Below are 24,962 nucleotides of genomic sequence, written 5' to 3'. Positions count from 1 at the left end.
TTCTATATACACATATATATATGTACAGTATATAAGTATATATACTTATGTATTGTACGATGAATATATGTATTCTGTGGGTAATGGGGGCGGGACTAGATAAGCTTTTGCTTCTCCCGCTTTCCCTTTCAGTTATGTGTATTGTATGAACTACACTAAGATGATGTGTGATGATGAGTGATCTAACTGACATGACCGAAATAAACATATAAATAAACATGTATATACAGTATATATATATATATTATATTGTATCCGTGTTTGTCAAACCTGGAAATGATGACTTGATTTTGTCCACAAACTTAAAATGAACTTCCCGTTTTCACACTCACAGACTCGGACGTTGTTGTTGATGCAGAATTCTATGTTTATTATAAAGATTTTTGTCTTAGTTTTTTTTACAGAGAAACTGATCACAGCTGAACCTGGGGAGTAAAATACAGTTTTACAGGTTTTTACAGAGTCCACAGAATGTCATGTCCATCACTCTTTTTATTTACGCTGAGTCACCAAAAACAGCAGCAGCAGCCATCTTGTTTGCCCCAAGATGGCCGCCGCACTGTTTAAAAAAACGGGGGGGGAATAAAGACGCTGTACATCAACTCTTCATCCTAAAGTGTTCAACTCTAAAATAGAAATAAATGTACATGTCAATCTTTGGTCTAAAATAAGTGCAATAAAGACAATAAAAATAAATCTGTGCTGCTACAGTTTTCACACTTTGTTATATTGACACTGGAGCTGGTTTTCTGCTCAGTAATTCTTTTGGAATAAAATGACGTGCTATATTTTTAAGTGATTTGATTCTTTTCTGTCTCCACGTATGAAAACTCTCTCTCTCTCTCTTACAGTGAAAACACATCGCTCAGCGTTTACCTGCTGCTTTTATTGGATATCATTCAACATTTACATTTAAGGAGAGAAAGAAGCAGACGGCGCTAACAGAGCTGCATCTCTTCCTCCTCCTCCTCCTCCTCCTCTTCCTCCAGCCTCAGTTCCACAGTTTGAGGAAACTGTCCCAGGATCCTGTGCAGACGCCCATGCCGTCCTCAGGGACGCCGGTGCAGCTCACTCTGTTGTCATGTCCGGACAGAACGCCTGCAGCAGAGAGACGGAGACAACAAAGGGAGTAAGAGCAAAGGAAAGGAAACCAGAGAGGGAAACTCTCTGTAACTCAGACGCCGGCGTCACTCACCGACTTTCTCGCCCTTCAGCGTGTCCCAGATGTGACAGTTGAAGTCGTCGTAGCCGGCGAAGATGAGGCGGCCGGAGTTGGACAGAGCCACAGACGTGACGCCGGCATTCAGGCTTGAGTCCTGGTAACCGGTCACTTCCTGGTCGGCGCGCAGGTCGTACATCTTACAGCTGCAGTCGTCGGAGCCTGTGATGACGGCGTTTCCACTGGGGAAGAACTGAGGAAGAGGAGGAAGACTTCACACAGTGAACACCAACACGAACAAAAAGACGTTCACACACTTCCACACTGACGTCACTCACTCACCGACAACAACAGGAAAAACGGATTTTAGCCACGGAAGAAAAGACTTGACTGATCAAATTAGACTTAGTTTAAGTCTGTGATGTCACTGTGACACAGACTTTACAACAGGAAACTGACGTTTGTAAAACACTCACTCTCACACACCAAACCTCAGAGAGAAAATCAGGGATTTTAACATCACACACAGTAGCTGCTGGTCCTCTGCTGCCTCGTGTGGTCACTTTGTGTCACTGAAGTCAATCTGAACGAAGGATTTTAAAAGCCAAATTCACTCAAATCAGACATTTGAACTCAGTGATGGAGCAACTCCTGTGTGTGTGTGTGTGTGTGTGTGTGTGTGTGACTCACAGAGATGGCGTTGATGTCACTGGTGTGTGTGTGTGTGTGTGTGTGTGTGTGTGTGTGTCTCACAGAGATGGCGTTGATGTCACTGGTGTGTGTGTGTGTGTGTGTGTGTGTGTGTGTGTGTCTCACATAGATGGCGTTGATGTCACTGGTGTGTGTGTGTGTATGTGTGTGTGTGTGTGTGTGTCTCACAGAGATGGCGTTGATGTCACTGGTGTGTGTGTGTGTGTGTGTGTGTGTGTCTCTCACAGAGATGGCGTTGATGTCACTGGTGTGTGTGTGTGTGTGTGTGTCTCACAGAGATGGCGTTGATGTCACTGGTGTGTGTGTGTGTGTGTGTGTGTGTGTGTGTGTGTGTGTGTGTCTCTCACAGAGATGGCGTTGATGTCACTGGTGTGTGTGTGTGTGTGTGTGTCTCACAGAGATGGCGTTGATGTCACTGGTGTGTGTGTGTGTGTGTGTGTGTGTGTCTCACAGAGATGGCGTTGATGTCACTGGTGTGTGTGTGTGTGTGTGTGTGTGTGTCTCACAGAGATGGCGTTGATGTCACTGGTGTGTCCACTGAACGTCTGCTTGCATGTTCCTTCCCTCAGGTCCCACAGCTTGGCCAGAGAGTCACAGGCTCCAGAGATGAAGGTGTTGCCGTCGGGGGACAGAGCCAGAGACATGCAGTCCCCGATGTGGTTGGTGAAGACGATCTTCTGTTTGCCGGTCTCCAGGTCCCACAGGCAGCTGAGAGGACAGAGGTGGACACGTCACACCCGACAGAAACTCTACAGGAGTTTTCAGGTTCCAGGTTTGATTCTGTATCTGCTCTGAACTTCTGTTAGAGCGACGATGACGAAACACTGACTGATGCATTCAAACAACAGGATACATGGACACACCTGTCGCTATGGGCGGGCCGTAGGGGGCTGGGCCCGCCCCCAAAAATGATTGCGCCCCCCCCACTTGAGGTACAGATCTCTTAAAATAAATTACTTTCATTTGTATTTTATATCATATTAGCTAAATAAATGACTCGATAAATACTAAAGTTGTTCTTTGTCATAGGGTTAGTGTGATTTTGTTTGATTGATGGCGCAGTTTTCATTTAGTTCATCTGATGAACTAAATCAGACTGAAGAGATCTTCCCTCGTGGATAAAGTGACAACGCAGATGACCAGAGACAGTGTTCTGTAATAAATAAATGCCTGAGTTCTTTATGAAAAACATGACGACACATGAACGCATGGATGCATGGATACATGAATGCATGGACACATGAATGCATGGACACATGAACGCATGGATGCATGGACACATGAACGCATGGATGCATGGATACATGAATGCATGGATATATGAATGCATGGACACATGAATGCATGGATATATGAATGCATGGACACATGAATGCATGGTTATATGAATGCATGATATATGAATGCATGGATACATGAATGCATGGACACATGAATGCATGGATATATGAATGCATGGATATATGAATGCATGGATACATGAATGCATGGATATATGAATGTATGGATACATGAATGCATGGACACATGAATGCATGGACACATGATGCATGGATACATGAATGCAGGGATATATGAATGCATGGACACATGAATGCATGGATATATGAATGCATGGACACATGAATGCATGGTTATATGAATGCATGGATATATGAACGCATGGACACATGAATGCCTGGACACATGAATGCTTAGATACATGAATGCATGGACACATGAATGCATGGACACATGAATGCATGGACGCATGAATGCATAGATACATGGACGCATGAATGCATGGATATATGAATGCATGGACACATGAATGCATAGATACATGAATGCATGGACACATAAATGCATAGATACATGAATGCATGGACACATGAATGCATGGATACATGAATGCATGGATATATGAATGCATGGATATATGAATGTATGGACACATGAATGCATGGACACATGAATGCATGGACACATGATGCATGAATGCATGGACACATGAATGCATGGATATATGAATGCATGGACACATGAATGCATGTTATATGAATGCATGGATATATGAATGCATGAATATATGAATGCATGGATACATGAATGCATGGACACATGAATGCTTAGATACATGAATGCATGGACACATGAATGCATGGATACATGAATGCATGGACACATGAATTCAAGGACACATGAATGCATGGACACATGAATGCATGGACACATGAATGCATGGATACATGAATGCATGGACACATGAATGCCTGGACACATGAATGCTTAGATACATGAATGCATGGACACATGAATGCATGGACGCATGAATGCATAGATACATGGACGCATGAATGCATGGATATATGAATGCATGGACACATGAATGCATGGATATATGAATGCATGGACACATGAATGCATGGATACATGAATGCATGGATATATGAATGCATGGATACATGAATGCATGGACACATGAATGCATGAATACATGAATGCATGGACACATGAATGTATAGACACATGGATATATGAGTGCATAGATGCATGGACACATGAATGCATGGATGATTGGATCGATACGTTAATAGATGAATGGATGACTGGATGATGAATATATGCGTGGCTGAATGAGGTGTGATTCTCACCAGGTGGTGTCACCAGAGGCGGTCAGGATCTCAGAGTCGCTGAGGAAACGGCAGCAGGATAGATAACCTGGCAGAAACCGAGAAACAATCATGTGACCATCGTGTGTTTAGTCTTTTATTTTTTTTGCCCTCAGATTCGTGTCCTCACCTGTGTGTGCGTCCAGCTCTCTCAGCGTCTTGGGGCTGGCGGCCTTGATGTTGTAGACGGTGCAGATGTTGTCCAGACCTCCACTGGCCACCAGGTTACCAGAGGGAGCGAAGGCCACGCTCATCACCCACGCCGACTTTAGAGGCACAGCGATCAGCTGGCAAAAAAAACCATTTGTTTACACCGTGCACAACATTCTTGTGTGTGTGTGTGTGTGTGTGAGCGCGACTCACCTTGTTTCCTGTGAACGTGTCCCAGATGAGCAGCTTGCCGTCCTGTGACGCGCTGACCATTTGTCTGAGACACGGAAAAGAAGACGACTCATTAGAAACATTTAAAAACATTAGAAACATTAAAACAAAACTGTTTTAGATTTCACTCCAAAAAAGGGTTTAAATATCAATATTAAAAATCAAACTACATTACCATTAACCTGTGAGTTTAAATTAAGATGGCCGACATGACAGCTACATAAAGTGGAGCCTAATGGTGCGTTCCAGTTGTAGTTACAAGTCGGAATTTCCGAGTTGATGTTCTGGGAATCAAAAGAGAATGTTCTCTAAAGGTTGTATGAAGGTTGTAGAAAAGTAACGTTAGGGGAATGTTCTGGGAACTGAATGTGCAACTAAAAACTAACATTAGGGGAAGGTTACCATACCACAGGAGAACCTGGGTGGAGCTTCAGGGAACATTCCCACAACGTTCCCTGAAGGTTCTGGGAACCAAAAAAAATGTTGGCTAGCCCGTTTATGTCCTTATTTTCTTACGGCTTCTCAACTGGAAACGCAGTTAACGTAAACGGAAGGCAGCATAAACATCTGACACGCCCCCTGCTGGCTGGCTAAGCCCCGCCCCTTAGTTTACTGACACTCTCACCTGGAGTCAGCCGCCCAGTGCATGGCGTAGATTTTGGCCAGGTGACCTTTGAGCGTCTTCCTGAGTTTGAGCTGCACTCGTCCCACAGCGTCGACGCCTCCTGCCGCGTCAGTCATAGAGCTGTCATTCATAGCCTTACGGGCCGCCTAGTGGAGAGAGAGGAGAACTCCACTCACTTCATAACTCACAGAAGATTTAATTCTTCTGACTATGTCTTTTACTTCAAATTCTGTGAAACCCAATATTAATAAGATGAATAAGTAAACCACACGTTATATAAATAAATAGTTTTTTGTTTTACAGTAAAATAATAAAAGTGTGAATTTGCAAATTTGTAAAATGATGAAAACACTTTTTTCTTCTCTTTTGAGGAAATTAAAATCAGATGTGTGTGTTGGCCTGCAGGAGGCGCTCACCTCGATCTTTGTGCGGAGGCCGTCGCACTCCTTTTTCAGTGCATCTATTTCAGCCTTCTCAGCTGCCATGGCGGCGGTTGCTAGGGGATGTTACTGACGGAAAATTAGCCTGTGAATCAAAAACAACAACGAGAAAAAAGTTTGAACTTTGAGGAAAAAGTTTGTGAATCCATGAAACTTTAATAACGTTTGAGCTTTGGTGCAGGAAAAGTCTCCGGACTGGACTCTTATCGTATCGTGACTGAAATATCATGTTAATATCCTATCATGACTTAAACATATCATGACAATATTGTATTGTGGCTTAAATAAATTGCAACTTCAATATATCTAAAGTAACTTTAATATAATGTGATAATATTGTATCGTAACTTCAATATATCGTGATAATATCTTATCGTAACTTCAATATATCGTGATAATATCTTATCGTAACTTCAATTATATCGTGATAATATTGTATCGTAACTTCAATATATCGTGATAATATCTTATCGTAACTTCAATATATCGTGATAATATTGTATCGTAACTTCAATATATCGTGATAATATCTTATCGTAACTTCAATATATCGTGATAGTATCTTATCGTAACTTCAATATATCGTGATAATATTGTATCGCAACTTCAATATATTGAGATAATATTGTATCGTAACTTCAATATATCGTGATATATCGTATTGTGACTTAAGTAACTTTAATATATTGTGATAATACTGTATCGTAACTTCAATATATCGTGATAATATTGTATCCTAAATCCAATATATCGTGATAGTATTGTATCGTAACTTCAATATATCGTGATAATATTGTATCGTAACTTCAATATAATGTGATAATATTGTATCGTAACTTTAATATATCGTAATAATATTGTATTGTAACTTCAATATATCGTGATAATATCGTATTGTGACTTAAGTAACTTTAATATATTGTGATAATATGGTATTGTAACTTCAATATATCGTGATAATATTGTATTGTGACTTAAGTAACTTTAATATATCGGGATAATATCGTATCGTAACTTCAATATATCGTGATAATATCATCAATCAGTCATCATCATCATCATTTATCCTCCACCAGAGGGTCGCAGGGGGTGCTGTGCCAATCTCAGCTACATCGGGCGATAGGTGGGGTACACCCTGGACAGTTCGCCAGTCCATCGCAGGGCCACACACAGATAGAGACAAACAACCATTCACTCTCACACTCACTCCTATGGTCAATTTAGAGTATCCAATTTACCTAAACCCCACATTGCATGTTTTTGGGCTGTGGGAGGAACCTGGAGAACTCAGAGAAAACCCACACACACACGGGGAGAACATGCAAACTCTATGCAGAAAGGCCCTTGTTCCAACCCGGGTCTTGCAGCGAGAGTGCTAACCACTACACCACCGTGTTGCGTGATAATATCATCAGTCATCAGTCATCATCATCTACCACTTTATCCTCCACCAGAGGGTCGCGGGGGGTGCTGTGCCAATCTCAGCTACATCGGGCGATAGGCGGGGTACACCCTGGACAGTTCGCCAGTCCATCGCAGGGCCACACACAGATAGAGACAAACAACCATTCACTCTCACACTCACTCCTATGGTCAATTTAGAGTATCCGATTTACCTAAACCCCACATTGCATGTTTTTGGGCTGTGGGAGGAAGCCGGAGAACCCGGAGAGAACCCACACACACACAGGGAGAACATGCAAACTCTATGCAGAAAGGCCCTTGTTCCAACCCGGGTCTTGCAGCGAGAGTGCTAACCACTACACCACCGTGTTGCGTGATAATATCGTATTGTGACTTAAATATATTGTAACTTATATATATCGCAGGGAGGAGGTACCGAGGAGGTAGGGAGGACGCAGGGAGGACGCAGGGAGGAAGCTGAAGGTGGATGAAGGTGGATCAGGGGTGAAGGTGGTTTGGTGCAGGTTTAAATCCCAGCAGCAGATCTTCAAAGAGGCCTTAGCTCTCAAATCTTCTGTCATCCGATTACTGACTGCTCTTTACCTCGGGATCACAGACGGAGGGAGGGACGAGGGACAAGGGAGATGAGGGACGAGGGACGAGGGAGACGAGGACACTGAGTCCACACGTCCAAGCACCTCCAATCTGCATTCTTCAAAATAAAAGTCTCATCCACACAAAATCACAACCCTACAGTTTTCAAAATAAAAGTCGCAGATTCTGTTGGTCCACACTAAAATGCAATCTGCATTCTTCAAAATAAAAGTGTCAGTTTCTGTTTGTCCACATTAAAATGCAATCTGCATTCTTCAAAATAAAAGTCTCAGTTTCTGTTCATCTACACAAAATCACAACCCTAGTTTTCAAAATAAAAGTAGCAGATTCTGTTGGTCCACACTAAAATGCAATCTACATTCTTCAAAATAAATGTCTCAGTGTCTGTTCATCTACACAAAATCACAACCCTACAGTTTTCAAAATAAAAGTCGCAGATTCTGTTGGTCCACACTAAAATGCAATCTGCATTCTTCATAAATAAAAGTCTCAGTTTCTGTTTGTCCACACTAAAATGCAATCTGCAGTTTTCAAAATAAAAGTCTCAGTTTCTGTTCGTCCACACTAAAATGCAATCTGCATTCGTCAAAATAAAGGTCTTAGTATATGTTTGTCCATGCTACAACACAATCCTGCATTTTTCAAAATAAAGGTCTGAGTATCCGTATGTCCATGCTAAAATCTGATCCTGCGGTTTTCAAAATAAAAGACTCAGCTCTTAATTGTCTAAATTAGCATTCAAATTAAAAGTCTCAGCGTTTTTTCGTCCTCACAAAATCACAACCCCACTTTCAAAATAAAGGTCTTAGTATGTGTTTGTCTGATCTAAAACACGAACCTGAGGTTTTCAGATTAAAAGTCACTTTCTGCTCATCCACACCGAATCACAAGTGTCAGTTTCTGTGTTTTTTTTGTCCAAATCAAAACACAAACCAGCCGTTTTCAAAATAAATGCATATGTTTTGTCCACACGAACACGCGACCATGACGTGATTGTTCACTGGCTCATTTTTCATGTCACGATGGAGCAGCAGCTTTTCCCGAGGCTTCAATCCTCTTGGCAGCTTCACGATGATCCAAAGATCACCGTCAGAGGATTTAAAACGTCACACTCACTCACTCTATTTTTTAGGCATGAATCAGGAGTAAAGGAGGGAAATGAATGAATGAATGAATGAATCGATGAATGAAAGAAGCAGGAAAAGGTGCAGAAGTTGCACATCACAGAGAAGGTTGATATTATTCTTTCTGTCTTTGGACTAAACGGTTCTGCTTCACGTGAGAGAGTTCAGCGACTGAAGCATAAAGACAAAAACTCACCTTTACCTCTGTCTCTCTCTCCCTCTCACACACACACACACACACACTCTGTGGTCCCTCGCTCTTCCTCTTCTTCTTCTTCTTCTTCAGCAGTTTCCCCTCTGATCTCAGCGTCTCTCTTTTTTAGATTCCACCGTCGCAGGAAGCTCGAGCTGCTCGCGGGCTCCTGCCTCCGAAAAAACTCTCTCTTTCTGTCTCGCTTCCTCCAACAGTGAAGAGCAGATGAGGATTGGAGGGGATGAAGGAGATAAGGGATGAAGGGATAAAGCTCAAAGATGGAAATAGAGAGGAGAGTGAGAGAGAGAGAGAGAGAGAGAGCGGTGGCGCGAGGAGCAGGTAAACCGATTGCAGGGAGAAAATCAGGTGATGAGGTCAAAAGACAAGAAGAGGAGGAGGAGGAGAAGAAAGGGAAGAGGTGAAGGTGAAATGAGAGAAAATAAGAAAACACATGGAAGAGAAACTGGCGTCAAAATAACAGAGAAACTATGTTAAATGTTCATTTTCACAGACATGAGTGAATGAGTGAATGTTTTTACAGCAGAGCCGGCCCCTGGGCATAAGTGAACTAAGCGGCTGCTTGGGGCCCCCCTGATCACCAGGGGCCCCCGATAGCCTAGAACTACATATTTAACTAAACATAACTGGTTTCATTTCGTAGTTGAAGATTTGCTCGTTTTTCTGTTCTAAGTTTTAAAAACAAGAGTTAAAGTGTTTTCATTCAGGTTCAGTATGAACACAGCAGTTCACTGGAAATATGACGCCCATAAAGGTTTGTGCTGGGTCTGGATCTGGGTCTGGGTCAGGGTCTGGGCTCTGCAACCTGGTCTGGGGCTGAGGCTGAGGCTGGGTCTGGGACTGGGTCTGAGGCTGGGTCTGGGTCTGGGTCTGAGGCTGGGTCTGGGTCTGGGTCTGAGGCTGGGTCTGGGTCTGGGTCTGGGTCTGAGGCTGGGTCTGGGGCTGACGGGGTGAACTGGTTTGTCAGAGCTAATGAGCTGAGCCTGGTTAATCAGGGTCTAATGGGATATCCGGGGACGGCCAATCTCGTTAGGGAATTAGAGCAGGTCACGCTAAACATGCGTCACACAGCGACGACATGAGGAGGAGGAGGAAGAGGAAGAGGAGAAGGAGGAGGAGCAGATCAAGGATCAAACGCCAGCGAGTTTTTGTTCTTTAAAGAACAGAAAACAGCTGTGAATTTAATTTAACATACATTTTTTTGTGATGCTATGGCAGAAATAACTTAGCACATAAAATCTACGTCAGATTAAATCTACGATGTCTACGTCACATGTTCACGTCTGTATCTCACCGTTACACATACTTTACCAACAGGAAACTGAAGTTTGTAAAGCACTCACTCTCCCACACCAAAGCCCACAGAGAAAACCAGTGATTTTAACATCACACACACAGGAGTTGTTGATCCACTGCTGCCTCCATCACTAAGTTCTAATGTCTGATTTGAGTGAATTTGGCTTCATTCAGATTTACTTCAGCTACACACAGTGACCACATGAGGCAGCAGAGGACCAGCAGCTCCTGTGTCCCTGAGCTCAAATCACTGATTTTCTCTATGGGCTTTGGTGTGGGAGAGTGAGTGAGTTTCAGTGATATTTTAACAATATGTTCACGTCTCTATCTCACAGTGAGACGGACAAGGAAACTGAAGTTTGTGACATGACTTCACTCCTCATTGGTTGATTTTTAAATCCGAGGCCTTTAATCCAGACTAATGAAGTGTGACAGAAGAGGACGAGTTGACTCCCTGATAACTCTGTGCTAACGAGCTCAGGACGGACATGAGACACAGAGCGACCTTCTTTCCTGCGTCCACACGACCGTTTTCTAAGAAAACAAAACACTTTTTCTTCATTTATTTCAATTGTAGTTATTTTTTTTTACACATATTTACATTATAATGTTGTGTATTTTTAAACCTTCATTGTGGATTTACAGAAATAATCCAATTTTTTTCTCTTGAAAATCTTTTTTCTTTTCTTTATATGATCAGATTATATTTAAAAAATTCAGATTAACTAAATTTCCTCTTCATTTATTCTGACTTTGGGCTGTTTGTGTGAGCAGCGCCACCTGCTGTCAGTACACACACACGTTAAATTACAATGTGACAAATCTTTTTGTTTTTGTTGTCATAATTTCCAGAAAACTAGTTTCAAATTTAAAAAGCACTAATTGATTTTCTGGCCACTTGGGGGCAGCAAATGTAATAATGTATATTATTTTTAATCTGATAGATTATTTATGGTAAACTGGCTGACAGAAAATATTTATTACTATATTCACTTCAAATACTTTCACAATAAAGGTCTCAACTGTGACGAGGCATTAAAATAGAAAAATATTTGTTTATTTACACGAGATCCACACAAAACACTTAGTTTTGATTAAATCAAGGCTCAAATCAACTGAGCAAAATCACATGATCACATGATGGAGAAATGACACAAATTAATTTCTACAAAAGCAAATTTCACATTAAAGACATAAATGAAAACATTAACACTCGTCTATAATTTTATGAAACAAAACAACTCTGTTGGACTGTGCCCTCAATTATTTGTTTATTTGTATTTATTATTTATTGATGTTGGTTAAACTAAACTACTGTGTCCAATAGAAGCCCTCAGCTGCGTCTGCTTGCAGGCAGCTCATGAGCGTGGAGCAGAAAAATGGACAAACGCGTCTCTTTCCTTTCCCTCTGTTAAAGTTCGGGGCTGATCTGGGTTCGCAATGTGTCGCCGCTGTTTGACCTTGCTCTGCTAACAAACTCCTGTGTGCTGGGATGTTCAAATCTCAAACTTCAGTTTCCTGTTGTTCTCAAGACATTGCACTTGAACTTAAACTGACGTAGATTTTAAAAGGTGAGTCTGTAGTTAAAGGAGTCTTCCTCACCACTAGGTGTCGCTAGTTCTTATACACTGGAACTTTAAATGACTTGTGAGATCCCTGGAATCTCCTCCCTGAAATGGTTTTATTAAACCTTTAGAACACGTTTTCCATTACTATGATAACATTTACACGCAGAGGCTCTAAGAATGTGCAATACAGAGCTTCCTATATCTTTTTTTTCATTCCAGCACAACCTATAGACAACCTGATGATTTTCATTTTCACCAACTCGACAAACAAACCTGAGCAAAACTTAAAATCTTTAAAAATCACATTGAATTTGTGAAATTTGGAAATACGTCACAGTTCAATGTTTTCATGTCTATTTTTGTGACGTCTGCACAGTTATTGCTACTTTGTTTCACCGCTAAAAATTAAGTCAGAATTTTGTGGCAAAAAATGTGAATTCTGAAATTAAAGACAGAATTCCAGGATTATTTTTTTAAATTCTGAGAATAAATCAGAATTTTAAGGAAAAAAGTCAGAATTTAAATATTTAAGTGAGATTTCTAACATACCAAGACAATTTTAACTTTAATCTGCGAATTCTAACTTTACCAAGTTTAATTTTAATCTGGGAACTCTGATTTTAACCATTTTAACTTTAATCCCAGGATTTCTGACTAACAATTTTAACTCTAAATCACAAAATTCTGACTTTAAATTCGGAATTCACATTTTTCCCCTCAAAATGTTGACTTTTTATTTTAAATCTCAGAATTCTGACTTTTTTCCCCTCAAACTTCTGACTTAGATCTCAGAATTCAGTCTAATTATTTTTTCATGTTTGTCGTCATGTGTTTAATCTCAGAATTCTGACTTGAATTCTGAACGTCTGTTGTGTCTGTGGTCAGATTTGAGAAAACCTGAACTCTCCCTTTAAAGTTCAAACAAAAACAAAGCATCCGAGTTTGTTTTTGAGGACAAAAATCACAGGATTATAGCTGGTCGCGTGGTCTCGCGGGCGCCTCAGTGTGGCATGGCGGTGCTGGTGCCGGCAATCATCTCCTTCTCACAGATGTAGGGCAGTGCCATTGAGCAGGGGGCGTCGTACCAGCTGCGGATGGCCACTCGCTCCAACACCTGTGTCTTGATGATGTAGCCGCAGTCCTCGTTGATGTGGTTGTTGGGTTCACCGACCTCCCAGAAACTTTGAGACAAACCATTTATTCAGTCATTCATTAAAGTCCTAAAAACAAAGCGAGGGGTGAAGAAAACTAACTTTGTGTTGTTCATAAAACTACGGAGGAGGATTAGATGATCAGGGGATTAGAGCCACATGTGTTTTCAAAAAGTCTTATTTTTTATTAAAAGTTGCCTTTTTCCTTCTAAACTTCGAAGGAAAAATTGACTAAGTCAGAATTTTGAGATAGTCGAAATAAATCTGAACTTTTATAACCTTTTTTCTTAAATCTCAGAATTCAGGGTTCTTTTTGTCTCAAAATTCTGATTTATTCTGACTATCTCAAAATTCTGACTTAATCTCAGGTTTGTGAATGAAATCTCAGATTTTTCACCAAGTTTAACTTTAATCCCACAATTTTGACTTCAAATTCAGAATTCACATTCCCCCCCCAAAAAAGAATTCTGAGTTTTTATTTTAAATCTCAGAATTCTGACTTCTCTTTCTTCAAATTCTGGCTCAAATCTAAGAATTCAAACTTAAATTCTGAAATTCTGACTTTTTCTAAGGATTCTTTAAAAATCCTCTCAGGAGACAGAAGACAGAATGTGTTCAGATTAGTTTAAACTCAACTAATTTAACTGTGAGCGCCCCCTAGCAACATGAAATCTGAATCACAAAATTGCCATCAGCTTAACACGTTCACATCTTTATCGCACTGTTGTGAGAAAGTGAAGTGTGTAAACCACTCACTCTCCCACACCAAAGCCAAAGTGACACAAACATGAGTTCTGGTGATGGCCAGTAGGAGGAGAAGCTGGAGGAGGTGTGTTTTTACACTGCTGATGTCGTTGCTGTCAGGAAACAAGCGTGACTCGTTCCTCACTCTGACACTAAACCTAACCACATGCATTAACTGTAGATTAATATCATCATCATCATCATCATAAAAACATCATAAAACAGCACAAACACTGTAGCTGTGGGCGTCTATAGACATATAACAGGGAACCTACCCTCCAACCAGCGGCGTTCCATCCACCCATTTCCACTGATCCTCCGTGTGTCCATCAGTGATCCCAAACCAGAAGGCGTTCCAGTGACCTCTGGGAAGGAGATCCCACAGAAATGTCTGAGCAACACGCGCACGCACACACACACACACACACACACACACACACACACACACAGGTTCAAACTAGTGTATAAGGTTATCTAGTAATATTATTGACTGATCCAAGTCCAACTCTTGGTAGTTTTGTGTAAAGTCTTTGAATGACGTATTTTGTGTTAAATGTGTGTATGTACTGCCTTCTCTGGATAAACACCTCCCATTACATATGAATGTTCCTATTAGCTGGTTCTTCCCATGTTGTCATCACTAAACGTCCTCCTCTAGCCACGCCTCCACAGACACAGCAGTGGGGGGCGGGGCTCGGAGTGGATACACAGCACTCAAATTTCTGCATAAATTCAGCAGGGGCGGGAGATGAAGTAGGAAAATAAAACATCCGGTTTACTTTTCAGTCGCTAATTCAAGACAGCTGTATGAGTGAACTACGCAGAGCAATCTGCCTTCACATCAGCTATTCATATATTATTCATTTATTTGCGGTGACTTTTATCACTTATCAGTGTGGGAAATGTCATGTGTGAGTGTGTGAGTGTGGAAACTTATTGAAGTGTGTGTCTCACGCTAAATGCAAAATACCACAGCAAGCTGAAGACATTTGCACCCGATCTTCACGCCCCCTGTGGTGCTCACTCACGCCCCCACTCACCTATAACCCTGCCCACTTTTTGCAGATTTTTAAAATCAGGCATTGGGCGGAGTCAGCTTCAGATCAGGGGTTTAGTTCCTCTTTCAGAACACGTTCACGTCTTTATTTCACTGGTACACAGACTTTCCAACAGGAAACTGACGTTTGTAAAGCACTCACTCTCCCACACCAAAGTCCAGAGAGAAAATCAGTGATTTACTCAGTGATGGAGGCAGCAGTGGATCAACTACTCCTGTGTGTGTGATGTTAAAATCCCTGATTTTCTCTCTGGGCTTTGGTGTGGGAGAGTGAGTGCTTTACAAACTGAAGTTAACTGCTTCCAGTTAACAGTAGTTTATGATGAAGTTGTATAATCTATACAATCTAAAGTAAATATACATAGTGATTAACTGTGAGTGTAGATGAAGTTGGTTTATTGACCTGCTCCTCGGCGGTGTGGATGATGGCCAGGTGAGCTCCCCTGCTCTGACAGAACGACTGACTCTCGTCCCACTCTCTGAAGACCCTGGAGATGAAGTAACAGCTGCTGTTGAAGAGATGCCAGTTCAAAGGGCAGACGATGGGGGGCGCTGTGGTCACCTGAGGAGCTGATGAGTGACAAACACACACACACGTGCACGCACACACACGTGCACGCACACACACACACACACACACACACACACGTGCACACACACACAAAAGAGAGAATTGACAATAGCAGGGCTGGACAGCAACTCAGTGTTCTCATTTTCATTTGAATTTATTGTGAGAAACGAGGAGAGGGAGAAAAGGCAGCAAAGAGGAAACAGTGACGCTTACACTAAATCTATACTGACAAACATCTAAGACCAAGTATTTATCTGTAAGTAAAAGTGGACGTGATAGTTTCACAGTGTTGACTGTGCCGTTAGCGCCCCCTGCTGCCGAGAACCAGTCTGAGCCACAGAGACTGCACTCCTGAGTGAAACCATGGCTGTCAACAGAGCCTGTTCTCACACACCAGAGCCCAGAGAGAAAATCAGGGATTTTAACACACACACACACACACACACACTCACTCTCCCACACATGCGCACACACACACAGACAGACACACACACACACACACACAGACAGACACACATACAGACAGACACACACACACACAGACAGACACACATACAGACAGACAGACACACACACACACTCACTCACTCTCCCACACTAAAGCCCACACACACACACACAGACAGACACACATACAGACAGACACACACACACTCACTCACTCTCCCACACTAAAGCCCCCCCCCACACACACACACAGACAGACACACATACAGACAGACACACACACACACACACACACACACACTCACTCACTCTCCCACACTAAAGCCCACACACACACACACACACAGACAGACACACATACAGACAGACAGACACACACACACACTCACTCACTCACTCTCCCACACTAAAGCCCACACACACACACACGCACACACACACATACAGACAGACAGACACACATACAGACAGACAGACAGACACACACACACTCACTCATTCTCCCACACTAAAGCCCACACACACACATGCGCACACACACAGACAGACAGACACACACAGACACACACACACACTCACTCACTCTCCCACACATGCGCACACACACACAGACAGACACACACACACACACACACAGACACACACACACACACACAGACAGACACACACACACACACAGACAGACACACATACAGACAGACACACACACACACACACACAGACACACACACACACAGACAGACACACACACACACACAGACAGACACACATACAGACAGACACACACACACACACACAGACACACACACACACAGACAGACACACACACACACACAGACAGACACACATACAGACAGACACACACACATTATTTTGTGAGTTCTGCTTTGAAAATCCTTTATTTTGACCTCAATGTAGAACTTCCCAGCAGGAAAACGATCACTCTGTTTATTGTTGTATGCGTCAGATATTATAATAATCAACATAACCTCCAGTCTGTGTGTTTGTCATCAAAGCTCTTTTGTTAGATGTTAACCTTCATATGTGTCTAACTATTAATCATCAGAACTCTAATCATCAGAACCTGTTGTCAGTTTACAGCCTAACTCCTACTAACTACTAACTACTAACTAACTGTGTGTGTGAAATAAATCTTCATAAAGACACTCGCGTTGTTCCCGCTGCACTTGTTCTGGTTGCCCTTTCCAGAAGGGATTATTGAGCTAAAAGGATCAGTCAGTAAAAATCTGGACACTCAATGTCACAAAGTGACCACATGAGGCAGCAGAGGTCCAGCAGCTCCTGTGCCCCGTGTTGTTGTTGTTGAGTTTTTGTTAAAGGGCTAAAATTTGTATTCCTTCACTCTGGTCCTCTGCTGCCTCGTGTGGTCACTTTGTGTCACTGAAGTAAAACTGAATTTGAAGTGACAAAATAAGAAATTTGAACTTAGTGATGGAGGCAGCAGTGGATCAACAACTCCTGTGTGTGTGATGTTAAAATCACTCATGTTCTCTATGGGCTTTAGTGTGGGAGAGTGAGTGTGTGTGTGTGTGTGTGTGGGAGAGTGAGTGTTTTACAAACATAGACATGAACGTGTTCTTAAAATATCTTAAGAGACTTAAACAGTGGATTTTATTAGCCGAGTCTTCATCCAGCAGCAGGGGGCGCTCACAGCAAAGTAAACACTGACTATTATGTGAGGAAAATCTGTGAATCACGTTACCTTTGGTAGCCATCTTGGCGGCCAGTTTGATCAGCAGTTCTTCCTTCTCTTTCAGCAGCTGCTGCTTCTCCTCCTCTATGGACCGGACGGCGGCGGTCAGAGACGCCACGTCCTCCTCGTCCTGCATCTGTTTGCTGATCTCTGAGGAGGCGTTGGCGCCACCTTCAGGCTTGTTTTTATCTTTGGAACGACAGACCGCTTAAGTTTATACTGTGGATGTCGTCATGTTTCAGGTACAACAACCATCTTAGTTTTTGCCCTTTTTAGCATGCTAGCAATTGCTAATTAGCAGTCGGGGCTGTTGATGCAGTCCAGTTGTAGTCTGAAGGAACATCAGGTTTTCAACTCTGGACTCCTGTCATTTTTGTTTCACAGTAAATCAGTTGTGGTTTGATTTTCATTTCGCAGATATGTTGCTAACGTGTTTTTACGTGTTATTATTAACGACCAGCCTGAGATACGTTAGCATTCATGCTCGCCCCCCACAAACTTTATTCACTCAACCCAACCTCCAATTTCCAATATAAACAGATTACGGTTTTCTTCCACTCCTAACTAGCAGCTGGAGCTTTTCTAACCCTAACATATAATAAAAATAATAATAATAATATTTTTTGGCAGTTACAGTATTATTATTTTTTATTATCATAAAAAACAAAGACAGAAAATAAGGAAAATCCAACAGTGGGAGCTGTTGTTGTATTTTTATCATGTCTCCCACAGATATATTAGTGTTGTAACCCTTTAACCACAACATCCTCTTTTTAAGCCTGAAAATCACTCGTTCGACATTTTTGAATCCATCAGATCATCAGTTTTTCTTTCCACACTTGTTGCAAAACTTTTAAAGGCCACGCACAGATCTGTGCTTTTGATGAGAAATATCACGCACAACATTAAACAGAAACAGATAAACATGTTTAGATTTAAACTCACTCTATGTCATGAATTAGAGCGGCTCATTCTGCATTCTGTCAACTGTAATTTACAACAAATTAAATGATAAAAAAGAAACATGGGGAGGTGCGTCTTCAAGGTGGGATTTTGCTTCAGATTGGACCTTGTATAATGGAGTCAGTTTTTGGCGATACATGTGAATTTGCCGCCCCCTAGTGCCTGCATCGTGCGACATTCAGAGACACTCTTGGTAAGTTTTAATCCTCAGTGGGACTTTACCAAATGTAAAGCTGATCACAGCAAAGCTCTAAGAGGAGAGTGTTCAAATATCACATGTGCAAAATTGCCCCAAATTGTACATTACATCCAAAATGGCACAATTATGTGATACTTGGTGAATGTTCAGATCCTCAGAAACAGTAATAAACAATAATAAACGGTAATAAACGGTAATAAACGGTACAATGACAGCATTTAAACACAGAGCAACAGTCACACTTCATACTCACAGTGAGCAGCGACAGCTATGAGAGACACAAGCAGGATGACGCAGAGCGTGCCCAGGCACGCGGTGGCGAGGCGGTAACGCCCGGGGCCGCTCGGCCTGCTGGGACTCAGACTGACGGAGAAGACGGGCTGAACTGGACGTCGTCAAAGAGAAGTCACATTAAGTCGAAGTGTTTAAGTGGCAGAGCAATTTTTACAATTCTTAAAATCATACAGAACACACACACACACACACACACACACACAACCAAGGTTGTTACTCGTTAATACCAAATAAAATCAGAAGAAGAGTTGGTATTATGGTCTGTATTTATATAGAGCTTTTCTTGTCTCGATGAGCGACTTTACATGATAGTTTTCACCCATTCACAAGCTGCCACATGTGCTCAAGAACACATGTAGACAAGCACAGCCAGGAATTGAACCCACAACCTTCCAGTTGAAAAACAACTAACCCTAGGACACAGATTTTATATCTATATATGTATATGTATATATATGTATTTTTTTTTATATGAGAAAATGACTTTTGCTACTTTGCTACTAGTAAAAGTCTTAAATGTATGACTTTACTGTACTTTATTTATTAAGAAAAGGTCCTCATGTTCTGAAAATGTCCTCTCTTCCTGAGAATGTCCTCACGTTCTGAAAATGTCCTCTCTGAAAAATTCTTCCCTTTTTGAAAATGTCCACACTTTTTGAAAATGTCCACACTTTTAGTAAAAGTCTACTTAGTTAACAGTTGACTGTTATTGTCACGTTCATATTGTTCATTAATGATTTAAATGGGACAATAAGGTCTTAGTGTGGGACATTACAAACAAACGATGGACATTGGACATTGGATCGGTCATGTGACCATGGAGAGGAAATTAAACAAGTCATCACGACATAAAACGATGATTCTGGACTAAACGAGAGAGACAGAATAAAAATCCAATCCTGTCACATGAATAATAATGTTTGGACACGTTTGTGTGAGTGTCAGCTCTTTTAACACAATAACAGGAAATTATATGGACACTGGGAGAGTGATCCTAACAACACACACACACACACACACACACACACACACACATGTTGGACATTCATGACTTGAGGGGACATTGCATTGGAGACTGGAGACTTACTCTAACCTTAACCACAATTACTACTGGCTTAATCCTAACCCTGACCCTAATCTTACCCTAACCATAAAACATATCTTCACCTTAAAATTTAGTTATTTACGTTGTGGGGACTTGATTTTTGTCCCCACAAGGAAGACAAGTCCCCATAATGTGACTGTGTAAACAGTTTTAGGTCCCCACAACATTAGTAATACCCGCGCGCACACACACACGCACTGTTGCATGTTGGCTGGTCCTCACGTTCTGTCTCGTTAAAATGTTTTTCTGAGGGTCAAGACTTTGTTTCAGTGTGTGCAGCTGGTTTTAATTCTGTGTGTGTGTGTCTCTTACCGTCGCTCGTGCGGGACATGTTGCCGTCCTCGCGGTCGTCTTCCTCCAGTTTGGAGTATAAACCTTCAAAGGCCACGGAGCCGCCGTTAGAAGTCATCACTGACAAAGTTTCAGGGAGAAAACTGAGATTCTTGAGATGGGAGAAGAATAAAAAAGTGGCTCTTCAGGTTCCTTCTCTTTATGCCCCGCCCCTTCCTCACAGCTGGAAACAGTGTTTCAAAATAAAAGTCCTTTTCGTTTCTGCTTTATTTACAATCAAATACAGGTCAGTGCAGAATGGAATTACAAACACTATCAACATAATAATGAAAAACTCTGTTTTCACCTTAGGGGGGAGCTATATATAGAGCCCTTGAGCAAAGCACAATCTGGGAACTATGCCAATATCACATTTTTTTTATCAGACCTGACCTCCATGCAAAGTTTTTATGTTTTTATACATGTTAACCTCCTCAAAAATGACTGCAAATTAACGTTTGGACATTTCGCTGCTCCACAGAGTGTTATCGTCCGGCGGATTATCTTCCGACGGCGCCGCCAACCGCCGACCTCCGCTGTTTGGCTAGCCTCTGCAGATTTGAACGGTTGGAAGACGAGATGATTCAGGACCAACTAGCAGAGCACACAACTGATCCCAAGTTGCGAAAGAGGCTGCTCATGTCCCCAGATGACCTGCCGCTGTCAAAGGCGGTGGAATTTGCCTTCCAGCTGGAGTCTGCCGCTCTGTTGGTTTGCATCTGGCAGCCTCTGACCCAGCCCCCTCACACTCTGCTTCGCTGGCACAAGCCGTGGTGCCTGCGACTCAGCTCTCAGGCCCCGCTTTTCCACATGATGACCTCGAGGTGAATGTCGCAGGACGGCAGAGCGCCACAGCACGTCGGCCCTGTGGTAACTGTGGTTCTTCCGCTCACCCCACGCGCGCACCAACCTGTCCAGCCACAGGACAGAGATGCCAACGCTGTGGTAGACTGAACCATTTCTCCAGAGTGTGCCGCTCTGTGCCCACATCTACAACACCTCGACCTCTTCTGTCCCGCCCGTCCAGCCCATCCACGTACCCCTCTGTTGGCTCCAGCATCAAGGCATTTAAGTGGTGCACTGTGGAGCTGGATGATGTGTGCCTGCCACTGTTGTTGGACACTGCGGCCTCTAGGTCTCTGCTCAGTGAGTCCACAGTCTGGCAGCTCTTCCCCCAACAAACTATTAGGGCGGGCGCAGAGGAGCTTTACGGTTATGGCCACACTAAGATCGGCATGGTGGGCACCGTTACCTTCTCTGTGCACTATGGCTCGAAATCCCTGCCTGCATTCACCTTCCAGGTGTCCCGCCATGGTGCCAACCTCCTTGGGTTTGATCTGTTCTGCGCCTTGGGCTCCTCCATAACGGACAACACAGGCGCCACCATACTGACGGTGACCACGCCCTGGCAGCAACGCTGGCCGTCGCTCTTCGCCGGCCGGGGCTGTCTCACTGCGTTCAATCATCAGCCGCTCATTGACCCAGCAGTGTCCCCTGTCATTCAACCTCTACGTCGGTTACCCCTTGCCCTACGTGACGATGTCATAGCTGAGCTGCAGAAGCTGCTGGAAGCGGGCATTATTGAGTGGATTGATGCTTCGCCCTGGGTTTCCAACCTGGTGGTGGCGTAAAAGAAGTCGGGCGGCCTGTGCCCCTGTGTCGACAGGTAAACAGAGCTGTGATCCCAGACAAATACCCACTGCCTATGATGGAGGAGCTGTCTGCTCAGTTCCATGGCTCCACGGTCTTCTCCAAACTTGATCTTCGCCAGGGCTACTTGCAGGTTCCCCTACACCCTGACAGCCGCAACCTCACTGCCTTTGTGTCACACATGGGGGTCTTCCGCTACATCCGGATGCCCTTCGGTCTCAGCTCCACCCCCAGCTGCTTTCAGAAGATCATGGCCACCATCTTCGCTAGCCTCTCGGGTGTGGTTGTGTACCTCGATGACATCATGGTGCATGGGAAGACAGCTACAACACATGACGACCGCCTTTCCAGAGTGCTTAATGTGCTCGCTCGCCACAACCTCACGGTGAACGGGGAGAAGTGCATCTTTGCAGTGCCTGTCATCGAGGATTGTGGGGTTCCGTCTAACTGCTTCTGGCCTCAGCCCAGTCCACTCGAACATTGATGCCATCCTGCGCCTGCCTGAGCCCTCCTGCCCTGCACAGCTATTATATTCCTGGGGATGACTGCCTTCTATCTGCGCTTCCTTCCCCGCTACTCCGAAAACACTGCACCGCTGCGCGCCCTCCTCAAGCAGGATGCAGCTTGGTCTTGGACCCCTGCTTGCTCCACCGCAGTCTCTAGGCTCAAATCGCAGCTCACTTCCCCACCGGTGCTCACCCACTTTGATCTACAGAGCCCCACATTTGTGACCTGTGACACCTCTAATACTGTAGTTGGCGCTGTTCTGTCTCAACTTCAGCAAGGGGGCGAACGCCCAGTGGCGTTTGTTTAAGGTCACTCACTCCAGCTGAGCAGAAGTACTCTGTAGGTGAGAGGGAAGTGCTGGCTTGTGTCTGGGCATGTGAACGGTGGCATATGTACCTGTACGGATGTCACTTCACGCTGTGGACAGACCACCAGGCTCTTACAGCCCTGCTGGCCACGATGGGATCGGGACACAAGCCACTGCGCCTCTACCGGTGGTCTGAGAAGTTGCAGGCATACAATTTCACTACACAGTTCACGCCTGGTTGGGACAACGTTGTGTCAGACCTGCTCTCCAGAGTCAAGCTTAAGTCTGTTGAAGACGTTGCCCAGGACCCATCAGAGCCAGAGCTTGTCCTCATGCTGCACACACCCCTCCAAGGAGCCGTTTACCTGTAGGAGCTCCAAGACGCATCTGCACAGGATTCCGTCCTCAATCAGCTCCGCACTTTCATTCAAGAGGGCTGGCCCAGCAAAGTTTCGGAGGAACTGGCGCCCTTTCACTGCATCAAGGACGATCTCTCGTGCTGGAATGACGTCTGCGTGGCAAGGGGGCTGTGCACAGTGGTCCCAAGCGCCTTGAGGGCGCGCATCCTTGCCATGGTTTATGAGGGTTACCTGGGTGTTGTTAGAGTCAAGCAACGCTGCAGGGGCTTGGTCTGGTGGCCAGGCATCAACAGGGACATGGAGACTATGGTGAAAGACTGTACAGCTTGCCTCACCAGCGGTAAGACAGGCCTGCCCCCACCTCCGCCCCTGCAGCCCCTGCCGTGGCCACCAACACCGTGGACCCACATCCAGGTGGACATCTGCGGTGAACTTCACAGCGTCCCTCAGCACCAACATTTCCTCCTGGTGGCCTACGACCTTCACTCTAAGTGGCCTGAGGTGCTGCCCACCGGTTCCGTCACTGCCAGTGTGGTCACTGGTTTCCTCTCTTCTCTGTTTGCCCGTTGGGGTGTGCCCGATACCGTCAAAACTGATAATGGGCCCCAGTTCATCTCGGCCTATTTCTCTTCCTTCCTGGCAGGAAGGGAAATTAAACACATTAAGACGGCCTTTTACCACCCCCTGTAATGTCTGAGAAAACACTGGACCCAAGAGCACGATTCAGAGTGTCCAAAAAAAGGTTTTTATTTAAAGCAAAAACCTAAGCAGCAAACAAAGGTGAAAACTAACTGAGGGAGGGAGGTCCAGAAAAACCTCTGGCATAAGTAGAAGGCAAAAAGTCTTAGGCAGAGCAAAACTGGCAGGACGAGAGCATGACATGTGGCACGACGATCTGACAGAGGGTGAATGAGAATGGGTTTTATTTGTAAGGGAGGCTGATGAGGATAATGAGGGCCAGGTGTGGAAGTGGGCGGGGAGACTCAGGTGAGTGGAATGAGATGATTGCAGGGCCAACGTGAGTGACAAGATCTGCAATGACAAGAGAGTTAGTGAGGGCAGATCAACACAGGAAAAATAAACAAAAAACAGTCCCTAAGCAGGTGACCCCGTGACACCCCCAGGCTAATGGTGGTGTGGAGCGGTTCAACCAGACCCTCAAGAATGGGCTCAGAGCACACCTAGCAGGTGGCCTCCCGTTCTTATCAGCACTACAGAGCACCCTGCTTCATTACAGGGCTACGTTGCACACCACGACGGGCAGTTCTCCAGCCCTCCTGATGCTGGGACGTGGAATGCAGCTTCCCCTGGATCGCCTACATCCTCAGAGGGGTGACACTCCAGCAGCAGCACCCTCACTAAGCAGAAGAGTGGCAGAG

The 24,962-nt window shown here is 43.8% G+C and overlaps 2 protein-coding genes across 2 annotated transcripts; both read right to left on the bottom strand.

Moving 5' to 3' along the window:
* Nucleotides 1–343: 343 nt before the first annotated feature.
* Nucleotides 344–9,582, bottom strand: gnb3b (guanine nucleotide binding protein (G protein), beta polypeptide 3b). Its single transcript, XM_058619897.1, has 9 exons — nt 9,307–9,582; nt 5,944–6,052; nt 5,528–5,673; nt 4,885–4,948; nt 4,652–4,808; nt 4,504–4,570; nt 2,377–2,578; nt 1,196–1,412; nt 344–1,098 (listed from the first exon to the last, which is right to left on the bottom strand). The coding sequence occupies exons 2-9, from the start codon at nt 6,010–6,012 to the stop codon at nt 992–994; spliced, it is 1,029 nt and encodes a 342-aa protein (XP_058475880.1). The 5' UTR covers nt 6,013–6,052; nt 9,307–9,582; the 3' UTR covers nt 344–991.
* Nucleotides 9,583–11,652: 2,070 nt separating this feature from the next.
* LOC131447791 (CD209 antigen-like protein E) lies at nt 11,653–20,923 on the bottom strand. The gene is made up of 6 exons (XM_058619840.1): nt 20,743–20,923; nt 19,285–19,416; nt 17,879–18,058; nt 15,541–15,707; nt 14,356–14,471; nt 11,653–13,366 (listed from the first exon to the last, which is right to left on the bottom strand). Exons 1-6 carry the CDS (start codon nt 20,837–20,839, stop codon nt 13,186–13,188), a joined length of 873 nt encoding a protein of 290 aa, XP_058475823.1. The 5' UTR covers nt 20,840–20,923; the 3' UTR covers nt 11,653–13,185.
* Between the last annotated feature and the right edge of the window lie 4,039 nt (nt 20,924–24,962).

This window comes from Solea solea, chromosome 20 (assembly GCF_958295425.1).
Source record: "Solea solea chromosome 20, fSolSol10.1, whole genome shotgun sequence".
NCBI classification, from domain to species: Eukaryota; Metazoa; Chordata; class Actinopteri; order Pleuronectiformes; family Soleidae; genus Solea; species Solea solea.
Note: the sequence above shows the minus strand (reverse complement) of the source record. Positions and strands in the feature narration are given on the sequence as shown.

What these genes read in the sequence shown, in the direction of transcription:
- gnb3b (XM_058619897.1), bottom strand. Translation starts at nt 6,012, where the DNA reads ATGGCAGCTGAGAAGGCTGAAATAGATGCACTGAAAAAGGAGTGCGAC. An exon ending in GCCTCTGGTGACACCACCTG is followed by an intron (nt 2,579 to 4,503) that starts GTGAGAATCACA and finishes CTGTCCTCTCAG; the next exon opens with CTGCCTGTGGGACCTGGAGA. An exon ending in GTGACATCAACGCCATCTCT is followed by an intron (nt 1,413 to 2,376) that starts GTGAGACACACA and finishes CCTCTTCCTCAG; the next exon opens with TTCTTCCCCAGTGGAAACGC.
- LOC131447791 (XM_058619840.1), bottom strand. Translation starts at nt 20,839, where the DNA reads ATGACTTCTAACGGCGGCTCCGTGGCCTTTGAAGGTTTATACTCCAAA. An exon ending in CGCCAAGATGGCTACCAAAG is followed by an intron (nt 15,708 to 17,878) that starts GTAACGTGATTC and finishes GTCACTCATCAG; the next exon opens with CTCCTCAGGTGACCACAGCG. An exon ending in GGAACGCCGCTGGTTGGAGG is followed by an intron (nt 13,367 to 14,355) that starts GTAGGTTCCCTG and finishes TTTGTCTCAAAG; the next exon opens with TTTCTGGGAGGTCGGTGAAC.